Below are 17,355 nucleotides of genomic sequence, written 5' to 3' on the forward strand. Positions count from 1 at the left end.
ATATATATATATACATAAAATTTTCTGGTTTACGAGAATAATTTGGGTTTTTATAAAAAAAAATTTAAAATATTTGGCAATAATGACATGTCACATTTCCGCAAAGACAAACAATAAATATATCACGAGCAAAGGCAGGCATCCAGATTTCGAAATCCCATGTACTCCAAACTTTGAACTGTCAATTATTTGTTTGTTCCCGAGTCTTTATCTATAGTCTTGATTAATAATTATAGAATAAGTATATGAGATGATATCACGAATTTTTATATATAAGACGAGTTAATACTACTGATATTCACAATAAAAAGTAATACTCTGAACATAAAAAATAATATTTTTTATGGATGACCCAAATAAGAGATTCGTCTCACAAAATACGACCGGTGAGACCGTCTCACACAAATTTTTGTCATAATTATATGTAATGTATTATCAGATTAATCATATTCATAATTATATGTAAATGTTAAATACTGAGAAATAATATACAAATTTATCTCAAGTTTATTCAAATTTAACTGCAAGTTTATTACAATTTTACCCACGTTTAAATGATCATATTACTAACTGAATTTTTTTTTTTTATCATATTACTTTCAATACAAGCAACTAATTATGAAGCATCATAAATTTTAAAAAAAGTTAAGATTATTATATTCAAATAATTATTAAAAGCTCTTATAAAAATCATCTCAAACATATTATTTTGCCTACTCTATTGTATTCTTTTTTTAAAAAAAAAATCAATGGAATCAAGTCCCACCAATTTATACTATGTTCTTCGATTTTCTTCCTCTGAAAATACGACGTGATTAAATATTTTTCAAAAAAAATAAAATAAAATTAAGTCTTGTTAAAATATTACTCAAAAGATTTAAAATTGGTTATATGTCTGGTTCACAAAAATAACTATTATTTAACTAAAAACAATGATCAAGTCGATAGTTGCGACGACGTCTCAAACTAATTGAATTATTCAAACAAAAATCAAAGTAGCAAACAAACTAAATCAAATTTCTAAATTCAAAATTTCCAAATTAAACTAATTTGATCCCTTATTTTAATTTAACCCCGGTAGTTGGGGCGTGTAAAAATAGAAGTGCTCCATTTAGTCAAAAAACTATTAATTGGTGGACACTAAGGAATTGGTCATTTTAAAGGGAATCAGTAGGTGAAATAGTCTTATTCATGTGTTTTATTTTATATACATATATTATTTAAAAAAAACTAAAAATAAAAAATTTATTGTCTCAATTAATTTTAATTCAACCATTACTTTATTAATTGTGGTCACAAGGACTCGATTTTATTGGACGACAAGTCATCTTTCGTGGTAGGTGTAGCCAATAATAAGACTATAAAAGATTTAATTGGTTGCGTGAAAACTTGTTTCTTCTTCGGTTCNATTTGGGGGTTGAAAAGTGGAAAATGAAAGTGATTTGTGTATTAAATAAGAAATAAATGTATTTGACTTTGATGGGAAAGTATTCGGATGAATTAGAAAGTTTCTAATGTCAAATAATTTAGTGCTATAATTATTTTTATTAAACACAGTCTAGGTATATATATTAAGAAACGATATGTATATTAAAATAGATGAAATATATATTTTAAAATTTTGATTTTAAAAATATTAAAATGACACATTATATTGGTATTTTTAGAAGACAAGTAAATTAAATATACCAAGAAACCAATATGGCTATTCTATAATATTCTCTTATTTAAGTAATATACTAATAATCATATATGTACGTGCATCTAATATTTGTTTATATTAAATATTTTTTTATATACAAATTGTATAAATTAAATTATTAGCCCTAACAATAATTTTGCATAATATTTTTTTTTGACAACTACTCAGATAATATTTTAAGTAGGATAAATTCTGTTAATCATAAAATGTTGTATAGCGTTTTATCATAATTTTCTTGCCTTTTTGTATTGCAATCGAATATGGTTATTATATATATACAGACACACACACACACATACAATCTTAACTTTGGCAAGGTTTATATTTTTGGTTTGAAACGTTAATTTTTTGCATTTTTAGAAATTCCAACAAAGTATTGGTTGTGAAGAGATTGTCGGTCCGTTTATTCTTAGAATCATTAAATTTTAATACTAATAATATTCCCCCACCCGCAAATGCAATAATGTAGGAGCATTAATATCAATAGGTGGCGATATTATATAGGACCATACGTACCAAATTGGTACAAGAAAATAATGTGATCACGTCCCACCGGTGCATGAATTTATTTCCAATGCTTTCAAATTATATATATATATATATATATATATATATATTTGAATGAAAAACTATGACCTTCACAAAAACTTAATGAGGCCATCACTCAATAATTTACGACGATATAGATATAAAGAAATTGGAGTATAGGGACTTTGCCATATGTAGCTAATGCTCAAGGCCATTGAGAAGATTTTATTTGTCTAAATAAAATTATGTCAAATTATAGGCCCGATTTCAATCTTATCGGCCCAATTCCTCCTTAGTTTATTCATCTTAAACTCATTGCTACGGTTTACTAGGGTTCTTGTATTTCATCTAGGGCTCGATTAATATAGGCTCATCTTTATATCATTTTAAAATAGTTGCCTTCAACACGTACAAGTGAAGGAGAATGTAAGATTTTGTTATAATTTAATCTCGAACTCGAAATCTCGTCACTAATTAGTGACAAATTTGATGTCAGTTGAGTTAATATAAACCATCAATAACGTACGTGCTTAACATTTTACCTAAGACTATCAACACTAACATGCATGAGAAGTAGATAGCTAATTATTTTCTACAATTTTCAAGAATACAAGTTAAATGTATTTCTTATGTGCTATCTTCATCTATTTAGATGTTTTGTTGTTTGTTTTAATATAATCTATATCTTATTTTTTTTTTAAAAAAATGGGCATTTTTTGATAATATTACTAAATTGTTAAGCTTTAGTGATAACGAAAGTAAAGCCTTACTAATTTTTAAGAATGTATTCTTGAATTTCAATTATAGTTATACTATTTAAAACGAAATAATAGACTAATTCTTAAATTCACACTTTACTGATTTATACATTAGTAATAAAAACTAAAATTTATTTCAAATAACATAATTATTGGGTGAATTGTAAATTCATCATAATCAACATGAAATATCATATGAACGTGTAACGTGTAAATTTAAAATTTATGATCTTACTCTTCTAAACAATAAAAACATATTTGAAATCCATCAATTCAAACACAATATAAGTATATTTTGAATTCATATCTCAATTATATATATGAAGGATACCGTTATATTAAACTAAATTCATCCAACAAACAGAGTGGATTTGAAATATATGACTTCAAATACCTCAATCCAGATACGTGTTTAGTGTGCTAGAGATTTAAAGTAATTTGATGGAGAGACAAATTAAGTAGCAAATAACGAATTAATATTTATAGATGCATGCTGTAGATTTGTCATTCTTCTTTTTATCATATATTTGTGTCATTTAAACATTATATTTTCCAGAAAAAAACTATATAATAAAATTTGTTAAGTTGTTTAATATGTCTAATCTAAAGCATAAACATAAAACCTCAAAGGTAAACAAGTATCGACGGAGTTTATTTTTTAAAAGCAGTATTTAATTATACATGTGGTGATCGACTGCTATATATATGTAAACTGCAACATCAAGGGGAGCTTGAAACTACAGCAGGCGGCACTCCGGGAAACCCAGGCGTCGGCTGGAAGGGAAACGAAGGGAAAGAGATGGGAAAAGGTGGCGGCGGTGGCGGAGCTGATGGAGTAAAACCAGGTATTGGCGGCAGCTTAAAAAACGGGGGTGAAGGTGGCGCAGGGAAAACTGGGGGGAAAAAAGTAGCTGGCGGGGAAGGAAATACAGGCGGAAAAATCGACGCAGGTGGCGAAGGAACAACTGGAGGAAGTAAAGATGGCGGCCGAAGAGGGTTTGAAGGAAATATATTCGGTGGGTTGTTGAACGGATTTGCTAGCAACGGGATTTTGGAAGTTGCGGGCAGATTTTTCTCTTCATCAGATAATTTGGGGGGCTTTATTGCGGTTTCTATACCAGGTACGGGTGGTAAATATGGAATTCCGGGGAGTGGCGGCAGTTGGGGAAGCTGCGGCAGCGGTGGCAGCCGTGGAAGCAGCGGAAGCGGCTGGAGATGGCCTAAAACAGGTGGATTATACAGTGGATCTTGAACGGGTTGCAAAAATGCGGGGTCATTAGCATTCGAAACGATCGAAAATTTGCCACCATCAACACTTTGTTTCTTGAAATTCCCGATTCTCGGCTTCTGATCGCAAACCTGTGGCTGATTCAAAGGCTTGAATGTGAAAAATCCTGCAGAGAAAATGTGCACGCCTTCTTTTTTTGATTTAAGGTTCAACGATGTAGAAGTTGCGGTTGCAGCCACAGCACAGTAGGGTTCATTGCTGCTGATTAGCTTCACAGAACAGCCCTTGATTTTCTTGACATGTTTGCTTACAGAGAAAGGGAGATCAACTTTGAATTCTCCATGATTATCTGTCTTCACTTCTTGCCGAAAACTCGGAATTGATCTCGTGTTCATGCATTCAACCGCAACAGTTGCACCTAAAACACAACATGCAAAAAATCTAATTAAGCAAAGTCCACCTTCGATATCAAATTGAAAATCGAAAATTTTGTTTTAATGAAGAAGTTTTAGATGAAATGAGACCTTCCATAACGTGGCTGGCCTTGGGTAAATCCTGGTGGAAGCATGTATCACAGTACACAGTTCCTACAAGAACTGCAGATGGAAGCTTCTTCTGATTCTTGGATTCTGAGCAGTTGATATTAAAAGCTAAACCAAGAAAAGTCAGTGTCCAAAACAAAGACATCATGAAACATAAAATCAGCTCTATAAAACTAAATCAAAAGTATCGATTAATTTTTCGAGAGAGAGATTTCGTAAGAATTGCATACTAAAATTCCTCTAAATTTATATTTTGTGATGGAGATCTATGTTTTGTAAGAAAGGAGCTATCTTTTTATATTAGGTAAGAATAAGGGGTCTTAATGTCATTCATGAAGAAACAAGTAAACCGCAACAAACTAGCAGCAGTTATTAGTAAGTATCAAACAGGGAAAAATTTGAAGTGTAAAGAAGTAAATAAAATATTCTTCAAATTAATGTGCATAATTCTTCATTAGTTGAATTTTCTGATTGAAAGTTGGGGTCCAGTTAGCTCACGAGATGATCAAATCTCTCACAAAGTTCATGTGTCTTTGTCTAGGTTCACATCCCAAACGTGGCGTAGGTTACATTTGCATGAATTTGCTCATCAATTTTTTGCCTATAGTTCACTTCATCATGTGATTTTGGTGTGGGACTTGAGTTTTGGTAGGGTCTAGATAGATTAATGGTAGAAATAACTTAAATTTTAATACGTATAAATTCATTTTATTTAAAAGAAAATTGTGTTTTTGGACTTGTATGTTTGACTATTTGCTCGTTTGGTAATTTATATAGTCAAATTACGTTTTAGTCACGTACGTATTTTTTAATTTTTAATATTTTAATATAGTCATTTTCATCACTTAGGAAGAATAAACAATATTTTTAAAAAAAATATATATATTTACCTGAAATTGAAATTTTACAATATAAAATACAAGAATAGATAAATATACAATACATTATCGAGAATTTGTTGTTCTACGAGTTTTTGGCGAGTACAAGTGGTTTGACAGTACCCATTGTTTTGTCTCGGGAATTCTAGCTAGTTCTTCACGGGTTCACATGCATCAATAATTCCCTTATTAGGTGATATATATAACTATATCTTATAATATTATATAATGTTGATGTGAATCTTTGCTTCTAGTCCAAATATACACCATTCTCTCTAATAAATTTATAGTAATTATTTAGAAATTTCATGACTAATACAACTTTGGTATATTTGAAATCCAAAAATCTTGTCAAATATATCCAATGAAATTGGGCATAATTAAACTCCGTCTGGTGCTAATCAGGAAGAAATTTGTTTTTCTTGTTAATAACCCATTATGAATTTCTTTCGAATTTTTTTTAAATATGTTTTATTGAAATGTTTTTTTAGAATTTTTTTGTTTAAATTTTCCTTTTTTAATTAATATCTTCCATCAATTTACTTCATTTGTGAAAAATAAATCAGTTCAATGTGGACCAATTTATGCTCCAACAGAAAATTGGGACCAACATTTTTAAATATACATAAAATTCAAATTCATATCTTACAAGTTTATATAATATTTTATGTTAATTAGTCAAGTTCACTCAATAATAATGTTATTTGAAATAAATTTTATTTTATACTTCTAATTTGTAAATAAATAAGAGATTAATTAATTTAAGATTTTGTTTATTATTTAATTTTAAATAATAAAACTATAATCGAAATACATGGATTTCAAATCCATGTTCCAAGTATACCCATAGAAGATTTCAAATTTTAGTTGGTTGCAAACATGTAAATCTATTGTATAGAAGAGTCTCTTGGGAAATTTTGGTTTGGACCCTAGTGTGAAATTTATGATCATAAGTAAATTTTTTATAATTGTGTTGTTTAATTGGTAAAACTTATTTAAATTATTGTTACGTCTGTGCCTCATTACTTGAAAATTTGATTCTTATTTCAAGAATTGGTGATCACAAGATTGTGCATATGTTACTATTTTTTCAAGATCAATTAATTTGAAATTTTATTTTCGTAACAATCATCAAACATGCATGAAAATAGAGAAGTGAAGAAGATCCAAATCAGACAAAAACAGCTGAACAAACACATTAATGAATCCATTTGTAACGTCGAAGAGCACAACTCAGCATGACCAGAAGTCTATTGCTGGAGGTCAATCTCCTCCCCCTGACGCGTTTGGAACATGCCACCAATTCCACCTTGTCCGGAAGATTTTCCTTAATGACAGGCTCTTGGCTGAACTTATGGCCCACTCGCACAATTTAGGCAGGATGCGTGGCTCCATAATCCGCAATCCGACAACTTCTTCCACGGTTCAATCCAGTGGACGAGCCACCCCAATGACAAGTCCACACTTGCCTGCCAGTGCCTCATCTTGTATGATAATTTTCTCATAGTTTTTTTAACGCTTGTTTTCCCGTGTTTTATCCATCCTCTTCTGAAGATAGAAAGAAGGTGAAAAAGATGGGAGCATGCAAATCAAGAAAGAAGGTAAAATCCTTATTCCATCATCATTTTATCACCTTCTGCTCCAAAAACGAGCGAGGGCAGTCATAAGGATCTGCATGCATCAAGGAGTTGTTGCTTCAGGCCATGTTTCTTATATGCATTGGAGGATCACGACGGACTCCGCCATGGCTTTGCCGCCATGAACGATTAACTTCATTCTTCGTGGAGAATATACAAGAACTCGATCTCCAAACACAACATGTTGTATTGAACACAGAAGTGTTACTTCAGGTAGAACATAAACTGAACCTCGTGGCCCGTGGGACTAGCTTGTTGCTCAATTTAACAAATCCTTTAATATTTATTTTTTTTGCAGCTGGTGATTGATTCACAGGAAACAAACAAAGCATGAACAGCCAACGTCTCATCTTTCATGAGTTTTTAAATCAAAGAAAAAATTAACAACAATGTATCAATTTCTTAAAATTTGTCATTATCAATTGTTGTTATAAGTTTAGCAACTCATCGTTTTTCTAAATGAAAGGTAACTAAGGATCTAAAAAAACGTTATTTTATTAATCTATCAAAACCATTGATTTATTAATTTCTTAGCTAGTGATTATGTTGGAACCGAATACCTTATTATATCTGGTAAAGGTTGACAACCGAATATACTAGTGAACTCAAGCACCCTATGTCTTTTTCTCCTTAATTTAATTTATATTAAAATAAAAATGTATTATAACTGAATTAATTAGTGATAAACAATAATAAAAATTGTGAGGGATAATATTGAAAATAAATTGTAATGACAATTTCAAGAAAAAATATCAATATAAGGACAATTTGAAAAATAAAAGATGGTGGGAGAATGTGTTCTAGTATTGATAAAATTGTGAACTTAATATAAGATGACACGTTCAATCGGGTTAAGGCCCATATCGATTCTAGAAACGAAGAAATAAGGCCCAAAGTAATACTCTATCCACTATAAATACCTAACCAACCCCTAATTAAGAAGCTCAGCCTCCTAAATGGAAATCTGTGGCGGCGATTTGCTTCAGCTACGTCGGAGGGGACGGCGACAAGGGATCGATGAGCCATCGGAAACATTTGGGTGGGTGTCATCGGAAAGGGTTGGATTGGTTCAAAATCCCTTTCCGATTCCACCCATACCAAAGGCTTCCGATTCATCCTCCCCTTTCCTCCCCTATCCTTCCATTTTCACATCCGATTATCTTTGGTATAGATCTTCTGCGTTTCGACTCCACTTCTCTGTTTTTTTAGCCTTTTTTAGTACAGATTATACGGTATAGAGTATGTATTTTTGTAAAAATCAGGCTTTATCACTTTTTTAATTTTTCAGCTGGCTTTATCTTGTTTCTGTAGGCCACCATCACCGTGTTCTGGATTATTATTTGAAAAAAATTGTTCTACAGTAGTTCTGAAAAACGGATCTGCAGAGCCACCCTGGTTCTGCCTGCTTATTTTTTACAATAAAATTTAAAAATTGAAACTTGGGAAAAAAATTAAAATTATTTAAGGGAAAAAAAGGGAAAAAAACTGTTATCCATGGACCGCGATACTGTTATGTTGACTGTTTGTGCTCGATAAGGTGTTCCCATGGCGAAGAGAAATAGGATTCATTGGCACGTATTTAAACAATAAAATGTAATGTAACATAGATAATTACACCAAGGTTAGGGGTTTGAAACAAAAGAATATGGAAAAAAAATTATAAGGAGCAGTGGATAAGTTATTATTTCACTTGTACATTTTATTTTATCATTCAGAAACAAATTATTACTAGTACATAATTTCAATAATTTAGATTGCATTTGAATGAAAAAAATTGGCTCATAAGATCATAGTTTTGTCATCGCGGTTGGAGAACAGAAATACGGAAATGAATGACAAGAGCCGCTGATGAATTTCAGATCACGAAATTTTATCTGTGAGATGGGTCGATCTTATCGATATTCACAATAAAAAATAATATTTTTATCATAAAAAGTAATAATTTTTCATGGACGATCCAAATAAGAGATTCCTCATAATATATGAGACTGTCTCACACAAATTTTTGTCTAAATTGAACGTTCATCTTTAACACTGTATTTTAGGGAGTATCGGTGAGTTCACAACGGTTGCGGAATGGAACAACGATTTCTCTTTCATATTTATGTCAAATTTTTTTCCCATTAAAGATTCTCCAACTTATCTAATTATTTATACTTTTGTTTAAAAAAAGTCAATCGGCTCTAAAATGTCAATAGAACTGGTAATACCTCCTCGACAACGAATTGTTAAAATGATAAATGAGGTAATGTTAAATTGGAAAATAATAATATTAAATATTTTTTAAATCCAAAAACTTACCAAACGAAATCTTTAAATATTTGAGGTTTTAAACTCTAAAATTATTTGTTTTATTCAAACAAATCCATGGATGGGAAAAAAAATCCATTTATTCCTTAACCACGTTTTGGTCTTGGCCGTTTTTTTGTAAGCACGGAATCTGAGCACTCACTCCAATCCTGTTGCCACACACATACAGGTAGGGTTTTTCCGCTTTCCAAATAAACCCATGTGCTTGTAATTCAAGACTCCAAGAAGAAGAAGAAGAAGAAGAAGAAGAAGAACCCTCCTAAAGTTCCCGGCTTTTGCGCTCCTCCCTCGCCGCCAAGAATCCAATCAATTGTAGTAAGCCGAAGAGATGGGCGGCGCTGGTGAAGTAATCGTGGATGACCGGGAAAAGCATAACGGTGCCCCTGCAGTGGAGCAGTTTGATCTCAATGATTTCACCGTGATTAAAGAAGGGAAGGCTGAAATCTTAATGCACACCAAAAATAAAGTTTTTTTCAATAAAGCCCAGGTGCCTTGTTAAATCTTGTGTCACTGTTTTTCGCTTAAAGATTGTGTTTTTCGCGGTTATTAATCTATATTCAGTGGACGGGAATCTAGTCGTTTGCTACATTGATTTAGTATTATATTACTGTTAATGGATTTAATATTCTATGTCCCTTGATTAATTATTTGAATCACTAGCGGTTTTCTTTCAGGCTAAGTATTATCTGAAAACTCTAAAGTTTTCTATTCCCAACTAGAGTAACTTCAGGCTTGCTCGATTGCTTTAATTACCTCACTTTCCTTATTTATGATCATATTGTTGATATAATTTGAGGTTTGCATTCATAATAATTATGACAGGTTAACAACAGAGACATGTCCATTGCGGTTTTGAGAACATTTATATCAAAACACAAACAAGAGCACGAAGCGATGATATCCAAAAGAATGAAAACTAAGCCCAAGGTTGTAGAGGAGCCTTCTGTTGAGCCAGAAGGTATTACTGATTCCATTCCTCACAATGGGAAAGATAATGTAGTGTGTGAAGTCTCTGAAGAGATTTCACAAGAGGGACCTTGCAGCATCTCCGAAAATAGGGCTGCTAATCACCTGGAGAACACTCGGAGAGAATTGATGCCACCACGAGTTCTTGAGGTTTTTTTTTATCATTTCATTTTATCATCTTGCTGAATTTTCTTTCAAGAAATTACATATGGTATGATCATTCGATCAGTCTTTGTGCAATAGTGTTTTACATGAGTGCTACAATTTTGAATTCACAGGCATTGTCGGCCTCTGGGCTTAGAGCTTTGAGATATGCTCTTGAAGTTGATGAAATTGGTCAAGTTGTAGCCCTGGACAATGATAAAGGCAAGTTCATTCATCATGTATAGAAAAGGAAACCAAGCTAAGGTGGAAGACCCATATTTATTGTTGGTCTATTGAAATTTTGTGAAAGGATATTAATTTTCGTAGATGAGGATATTTTTCTCATTTTACGTACACATACATGTCCTCTGAGTCCTCTTACAACCATGCACAGTTTACTGCTGGGAGAGTCTATATCATTCCTAGATAGAAGCTTCCCGTCACTTCGGCATCATTGATTTTTTGGGCCCCTCTTAAAAATTATGAGGGACCGCCGACATCATTTTTTAGGATCCAGTGGCTATGATTTAAGCACACCATAGGGGTGAATTTCACCCTTGTAGCATAGATTATTCCTGTATCGTGATGCGATCTCGTCAAATGCTAATATTACTCCTTTTGCAGCATCTGTGGAAGCTTGCAGGAGAAATATAAACTTTAATGGTTCAGTAGCACGCTCGAAGGTGGAATCCCAGTTTGCTGATGCTCGAGTTTACATGCTTACCCATCCAAAAGAATTTGATGTGGTATGCTTAATAACTTCATCAAAAGACAAATTCTTTTGTTGCATGTATTTACTGTTTCAGAAAGAGGACATTTGCTAAAATTCGTTTGTCATTCACATTATAAGGATAATACTTGCCCAGCTATATATACAAGCAAGAGATGCAACAGTTTTCAGTAAAAGTGATCACTGATTACATTTGAAATGAATTAGGGGTATCGCATGGAGAGTTTTTGAAGATAGTCCAACAATCCCATAATATTGATGGTGAATATATTTTGTATCAATTATAATATTGGCAATTTAGTCAGTACTCGAGCACCACATTTATGATGTTTTCTCCGCAGACTGTAACATCTTTACAAAGTACATCACTCCAGGCTCGGCATTTATTTCTATCCCATGTTTTGGTATTTTATAGAATATAACTGTTAAAATTCGTTGGCTTTTATTTATTTGTTTGTTTGTTGTGTTTTGGTGAGATATACTCTCTGCTCACTTTGTCATTATTGCAGGTTGATCTTGACCCTTATGGTTCACCATCTGTCTTCCTAGACTCTGCTGTCCAATCGGTTGCAGATGGAGGGATATTGATGTGCACAGCAACTGATATGGCTGTGCTGTGTGGGAGCAATGGTGAGGCATGCTACTCCAAGTAAGATTTTGCAATCATTGAACTCGTAGCTATGTGACCTCAAAAAGTAGCCATGACTAATAACACCACTTGTGTGGAGTAGATATGGCTCTTACCCACTGAGAGGAAAATACTGCCATGAAATGGCTTTGAGGATCCTTCTTGCATGTATTGAGGTATGTTTTTGAAATGAAATTTTAACCTTCATATTTAATATTTAGGACCAAGGCTATTTTTGAAAACAGAAAGCTGTGATTCTGAATTTTTTGTATCAGCTCCATTTTTTGCTTACTTTCTGTGCTTGATATTATTGGTTTACATTTGACATGGTTGCTGGTTTTAGTTGGTTGGTTTGATTATGTCTTGACCGACAACAAAGTGGAAATAGTTATGTTTTATCAAATTACCTCAAAACAGCTCCTTTATTATCTCAGTCATGTAGTGTATGTAAAATACAATTTTATTAAAGATGAAGATCGTGTTCAATTTGCTGGTTGTACAATTGGTCAACTTATTTATCTCAAGGAAGTAAGGCTTCAATGGGGTCCATGTGAAACACTATTTTTGTTGGATAGAATTTTACTTGTTAACTCATGAGCTTATATTCCAAAAATAAATTAAAGCAGTTATTCTTACTTTAATTCTCTTTTAGATTGTTGATACAGCTGATTTTATATTTCTTCCTTCATGCTGTTGTTTCCGACCTTCTGACACATGAATACTCTTTTGGAATACAGAGCCATGCAAACCGTCACAAGAGATGCATTGTTCCCATATTATCTGTTCAAATGGATTTTTATGTACGAGTTTTTGTTCGAATATACAGGTGAGTGTTTCTCCTCCAAGATTGTTGATCAGTATTGCCAGGTGGTTTGATTAGCAATCTGTGTAGTATTGTCTACTTTATGGAATTGTTGCTTACAGTTCAGCAAGTGCGATGAAGAACACTCCTTTGAAGCTCTCATATGTTTATCAGTGCACTGGTTGTGATTCTTTTCATCTCCAGCCAATTGGAAGGACTGTCTCGAAGGTATATAAATCTCGCGTATTATTTTTTCAACGCAATTCATCATCACATGATGCTATCCAATTCGTATCTTGAATAATGTGCATGAAATGATGTTTTCCCCCTATTTATTCCTCTAGAATAACAATGTGAAATACCATCCTGGATTTGGTCCTGTCGTTCCCCAAGTGTGCAGCGACTGCGGCAAGAAATACAACATGGGCGGGCCTGTATGGTCTGCTCCAATCCATGATCAGGAATGGGTAACTTCGATTTTGGCGGATGTTAATTCCGCGCAAGATAATTATCCTGCTTATGATAAGATTTCAGCTGTATTGACTACTATTTCAGAGGTATGCCGCCTTTTCTTGGCAAACATTTTGTTTTGCTCTAGTTGGTTGAGATTTAGATATTAATAATAAAACAAGCTACTGTACATTTCTTTGCTGATTGTTGCAAGATTGTAGAAATACATTGCAAATTGTGTTGATGACTTCTCTTTGTTAATGGGAATCAATCACTATCATGGGAAAATTAATTGGCTGTAAAACAATTGATCACTGCTTATGTTTGATACTTTGAACAAAGGAACATTTTTCATATTTATTATCGTAGAATCTGTCGTGTTCTCCAGTTTTCGTGGAATTGTTTTTATGCTTTAATTTTGGATATGTTTCTTGAAATCCCGAGCTTAAATAAGGATCTTTTTAGTTGAACCCTTTTAGTGAGCTGCTTTTCAGAAGTCCAAAAAAAGATCCAAAAGGAAGCATCCTGGTTTATTTCAAGTTTACATTTGGTTTATGATCTCTTCGTGTAGACTTCCAAAGTTTTGAGAGATTTGAGCAAGATACTTTGCTGCATTCATTTCCATTCATTATTTTAAGTATTTCCAAATATTGTGAAGAGAACGAAGAGTTTGCAGCAAATTTATACTGGCAATCTGTGATTGTGTTCTTACTTGATTCTGATACATTTTACAGGAGTTGCCTGATGTCCCTCTGTTTCTGAGTTTGCACAATCTCGGTGCAACATTAAAATGCACATCTCCTTCAGCGGTTATATTTCGTTCCGCGGTGATCAATGCAGGGTATCGTATATCTGGAAGTCATGCCAATCCCTTGGGATTAAAAACAGATGCTCCCATGAATGTGATTTGGGACATTATGCGCTGCTGGGTAAGAATAGCATATTTCCATATTCATGCAAATACCCTACACATATTTATCTTCGGAAAAGATAGTTTCGCATTTTTATTTCTGGATGCTTTTTGCCTAATTTGATGTTAGCCTTCTATTTAGGTCAAGAAGCATCCTGTGAAAGCTCAGCCACCTGATCAGGCCGGAAGCCTAATCCTTGCCAAGGAACCTGTTTTGCAGGTAATCCGCAACACCCTCCCACTATTTCGAATCAATCTATACGTCCCCTCATCGATTACGTTCTATAATAAACTTGAAACAACATTCAATTTAACTGAAAAAATTACCCCCCCCCCCCCCCTCTCTTAGTGAGAATCGTGTTAAAACTTTATTGTACCTTCTTGCAGGCTAATTTTGCACGAGCTGTTGCTTCCCTTAGCAAGTCTCAGGTGAACAAAGTTGCTAGATTTCTTCCAAATCCTGAGCGACATTGGGGTCCTAAGCTCAGGGCCGGTCGTAAGATTACTAGCAAACACATATCTCTTCTTGGTGCAGAAGCAGTCAACGGACTAAATAATCATAACGAAGAAGACGAGAACCCAAGCAAGCGTATCAAGACTGAAGGCTCTACCCCCTAATTCATGATTTTAAAAGATGTCCTTTTTATCATTTTGTTCAGTGCCTATATTAACTTTGATGCGAAGATCAACTTTATAGTCACTTTGTCGTCTTTCCTCAGCTGCATTTTCGTTGCTTCGCAAAAAAATTTTACCCGTCTTGAATTAAAAGTCGAGTTATTTTTGTCCCATCCTTGGTTCTCTGCCAGAGTGAGAGTGGTTATGTTCTTTAAGAATCACATTCGTGGCACTTTGAGGACTTTAGATTAGTGGGAAAATAAAAACATATGTTGACAAAATCATGAAAAATGTTCATTTGGATGCAGCAAAAGCACGGATATTGCCTAGGATAACATCTCAGTTTGTAAGAGCAGTCAAAATTCAACTTGCACACACCAATGTCTATGATCGCGACTGATAGAAAAGTAAATGAGGAAAACTCCAACATTACACTCTTCTCAACTAAACGGTAACTAATAGAGACACATATATAAATCACTAGAGGTCTAATTCAACGATGCTTCCCACTTCAAGAAACCTCGTTTACTTGGCCTTTACAGGGTTGAGCTCATCCCAAGCTTCAATCCATGTCTCCATGGCATCTGCCAGCTTCACAAAATATGGGTCTACTTCTCCAAGCTTTTCCCTCACCTGTTTAGCAAGTTCGAGGTAACACTTCTGCACAGTGGTTGAATCCTTAGAAAGGGTGGCGGATTGGAAGAATGGGATTATTTCCTCTTGCCAAAAGATTCCTTTGTACTCCTTTTTAAGATTCACAAATGGATTGCTAGCTTTGCTGTGCCAGATGTAAGGGAGCCCTGTTTTCACTCCCAATCCCAAATGATCACAGATAACCTACACGATGATCAAGAACAAGGATACAATCATCAGAATACCTAGCACGCTTGATGTCCTGAATCGAATAAAAGTCATGGTTCTGTTAATACGTGCTGTAAACTGTAAAAAAATATCGTACCTTAATACACCAGCCTGCCCACATGTCGTCGTATCGCCCGATGGGCTGACCATCACCCATGAGTCCGAAGTACATTGCGGGGCCAATGAGGTCTCGATCAAATCCCAGGTTCATGCCACACATTGGAAAAAGGGTGCCTTTTGGTATGGTCAAAACTACATCAACATACCTATATATGCATATCCCACAAGACACATCAAGGGAACTAATACAGCCTACCTTTTCTGTTATAAATGTTATTACATATCTTGTTTCACGTACGTAAACGAATGTGACTGAATGGCTTCATACCTAGTGTTTCTCTCGAGAGGCTTGACAAGCTGTGTAGGAGCATCATAATCAGGGATGTTCAACCAGAGGCCGTGAGAAACGGCCGTTGGAACACCCTCTCGGAGACTGAAAGGGTACCCACGCACAAAATTCGCGCCCTCCCTGAAAGGATCATACAGCGTGTTGAAGAAATGTGGAGTTGATGGGGAAAGCAAATTCTTGATGTGTTGTTCGAGGGAGTTGATGTCTTTACCAGACGGATCTTTTGCAACCTACAAACAATTCACCATCAAATATAAGTAAGAATTTCTAGATTATGTAGCGTACAAAGTGTTGAGTATTTATAATACAAGACACGACTTACAGATCTTTTGCTACCTACATCTAATGCACCATGAAACATCACAGAGAGAGGTCAAAATACCAGTTCTTCCATATCACTCAGTGAACTAATCGTATAGGTTATTATGTTCTCTTTATGGACGACACTATTCTCATATTTGCTAGACAAAGGTAACGAGTGCATCCAATGTTCACTTACAAAGCAGTCATCATCAATGGTGTATATGTACTTCTTCTTGGAGACCATGTATCCGAAGCAACGGCAAGCAGAATCCTTGAAGGAAATGCAGGACGCTTTGGGGCCAAGAATCTTATTAATGTCGTTTCGATTGTAGAGTTCGTAGTCGAAGCCATCAGGGACCTTGATTGTCTTTGAAGGGTCACCATCTTGGACTATGATCAAGTGGTACGGCTCAAAGAATGGTCTCCACATCTCCAAGAAATCAAGGTTTCGGATCGTCGGTATCACAATGTCGAGCTCATTCTTCAATTGTGGTGGTGCGGTGGTGGTCATGGCGGCGGACGGTGGAGGGGATAGAGCAATTGAAGTATATGGTGGTAGGCTTTACTAAGTGTAATGTAATAATGAGATGACAATGGACAATGTTTTTGTCCAAATTAAGACTGTACGTTATTATATGGATCATGGGGAACGTGTTTGCACGTGCGAGAGCGGTGGGATAGGCACGTGTGAAGGGTGTTTAATTTGGAGATTAACTTGTATGGTATGGGAATTGTTCAAAGTGGTAGTTGACCTATGTTTTTGGGAGACCTCAAGCATTCTCGTTTCTTCTTCTAGTCTGTTTTTTTTTTTTTTTTTTTAAATATTAATTATTTTCATATTTATTTGTCTGCATTTATGTGGTGGTATTAGATATAAATAGAAATATTGGGAGGGACATCATTAAGTTCGTTCAAAATAGATACAAAATTCAAATAAATGTACAACAAAAAGCC

At 34.2% G+C, this 17,355-nt stretch overlaps 3 protein-coding genes across 4 annotated transcripts; 1 reads left to right on the plus strand and 2 right to left on the minus strand.

The window, feature by feature from the left end:
• Positions 1–3,597: 3,597 nt before the first annotated feature.
• Positions 3,598–5,094, minus strand: LOC140972382 (uncharacterized). Its single transcript, XM_073434826.1, has 2 exons — positions 4,741–5,094; positions 3,598–4,634 (listed from the first exon to the last, which is right to left on the minus strand). Exons 1-2 carry the CDS (start codon positions 4,904–4,906, stop codon positions 3,709–3,711), a joined length of 1,092 nt encoding a protein of 363 aa, XP_073290927.1. The 5' UTR covers positions 4,907–5,094; the 3' UTR covers positions 3,598–3,708.
• A 4,558-nt stretch (positions 5,095–9,652) lies between these two features.
• On the plus strand, positions 9,653–14,937 carry LOC140974419 (tRNA (guanine(26)-N(2))-dimethyltransferase 1-like). Of its 2 annotated transcripts, XM_073437865.1 has the most exons (13): positions 9,653–9,790; positions 9,821–10,070; positions 10,406–10,699; positions 10,828–10,915; positions 11,318–11,439; positions 11,933–12,072; positions 12,155–12,227; positions 12,789–12,877; positions 12,976–13,081; positions 13,198–13,410; positions 14,038–14,232; positions 14,356–14,433; positions 14,601–14,937. In XM_073437865.1, the coding sequence occupies exons 2-13, from the start codon at positions 9,912–9,914 to the stop codon at positions 14,829–14,831; spliced, it is 1,788 nt and encodes a 595-aa protein (XP_073293966.1). In that variant the 5' UTR covers positions 9,653–9,790; positions 9,821–9,911; the 3' UTR covers positions 14,832–14,937. The 2 variants fall into 2 exon arrangements, with proteins under 2 accessions (XP_073293966.1, XP_073293965.1); XM_073437864.1 differs by having other exon boundaries at positions 9,666–10,070.
• Positions 14,938–15,100: 163 nt separating this feature from the next.
• Positions 15,101–16,993, minus strand: LOC140974420 (probable UDP-arabinopyranose mutase 2). Its single transcript, XM_073437866.1, has 4 exons — positions 16,598–16,993; positions 16,078–16,328; positions 15,787–15,955; positions 15,101–15,665 (listed from the first exon to the last, which is right to left on the minus strand). The coding sequence occupies exons 1-4, from the start codon at positions 16,910–16,912 to the stop codon at positions 15,354–15,356; spliced, it is 1,047 nt and encodes a 348-aa protein (XP_073293967.1). The 5' UTR covers positions 16,913–16,993; the 3' UTR covers positions 15,101–15,353.
• Between the last annotated feature and the right edge of the window lie 362 nt (positions 16,994–17,355).

The sequence above is a fragment of the Primulina huaijiensis genome, chromosome 3 (assembly GCF_012295235.1).
Source record: "Primulina huaijiensis isolate GDHJ02 chromosome 3, ASM1229523v2, whole genome shotgun sequence".
Classification (NCBI taxonomy): Eukaryota; Viridiplantae; Streptophyta; class Magnoliopsida; order Lamiales; family Gesneriaceae; genus Primulina; species Primulina huaijiensis.

What these genes read in the sequence shown, in the direction of transcription:
- LOC140972382 (XM_073434826.1), bottom strand. Translation starts at nt 4,906, where the DNA reads ATGATGTCTTTGTTTTGGACACTGACTTTTCTTGGTTTAGCTTTTAAT. An exon ending in GGCCAGCCACGTTATGGAAG is followed by an intron (nt 4,635 to 4,740) that starts GTCTCATTTCAT and finishes GTTGTGTTTTAG; the next exon opens with GTGCAACTGTTGCGGTTGAA.
- LOC140974419 (XM_073437865.1), top strand. Translation starts at nt 9,912, where the DNA reads ATGGGCGGCGCTGGTGAAGTAATCGTGGATGACCGGGAAAAGCATAAC. An exon ending in TGCCACCACGAGTTCTTGAG is followed by an intron (nt 10,700 to 10,827) that starts GTTTTTTTTTAT and finishes TTGAATTCACAG; the next exon opens with GCATTGTCGGCCTCTGGGCT. An exon ending in AGCCCTGGACAATGATAAAG is followed by an intron (nt 10,916 to 11,317) that starts GCAAGTTCATTC and finishes CTCCTTTTGCAG; the next exon opens with CATCTGTGGAAGCTTGCAGG.
- LOC140974420 (XM_073437866.1), bottom strand. Translation starts at nt 16,912, where the DNA reads ATGACCACCACCGCACCACCACAATTGAAGAATGAGCTCGACATTGTG. An exon ending in CCTCTCGAGAGAAACACTAG is followed by an intron (nt 15,956 to 16,077) that starts GTATGAAGCCAT and finishes ATGCATATATAG; the next exon opens with GTATGTTGATGTAGTTTTGA. An exon ending in GGGCAGGCTGGTGTATTAAG is followed by an intron (nt 15,666 to 15,786) that starts GTACGATATTTT and finishes ATCATCGTGTAG; the next exon opens with GTTATCTGTGATCATTTGGG.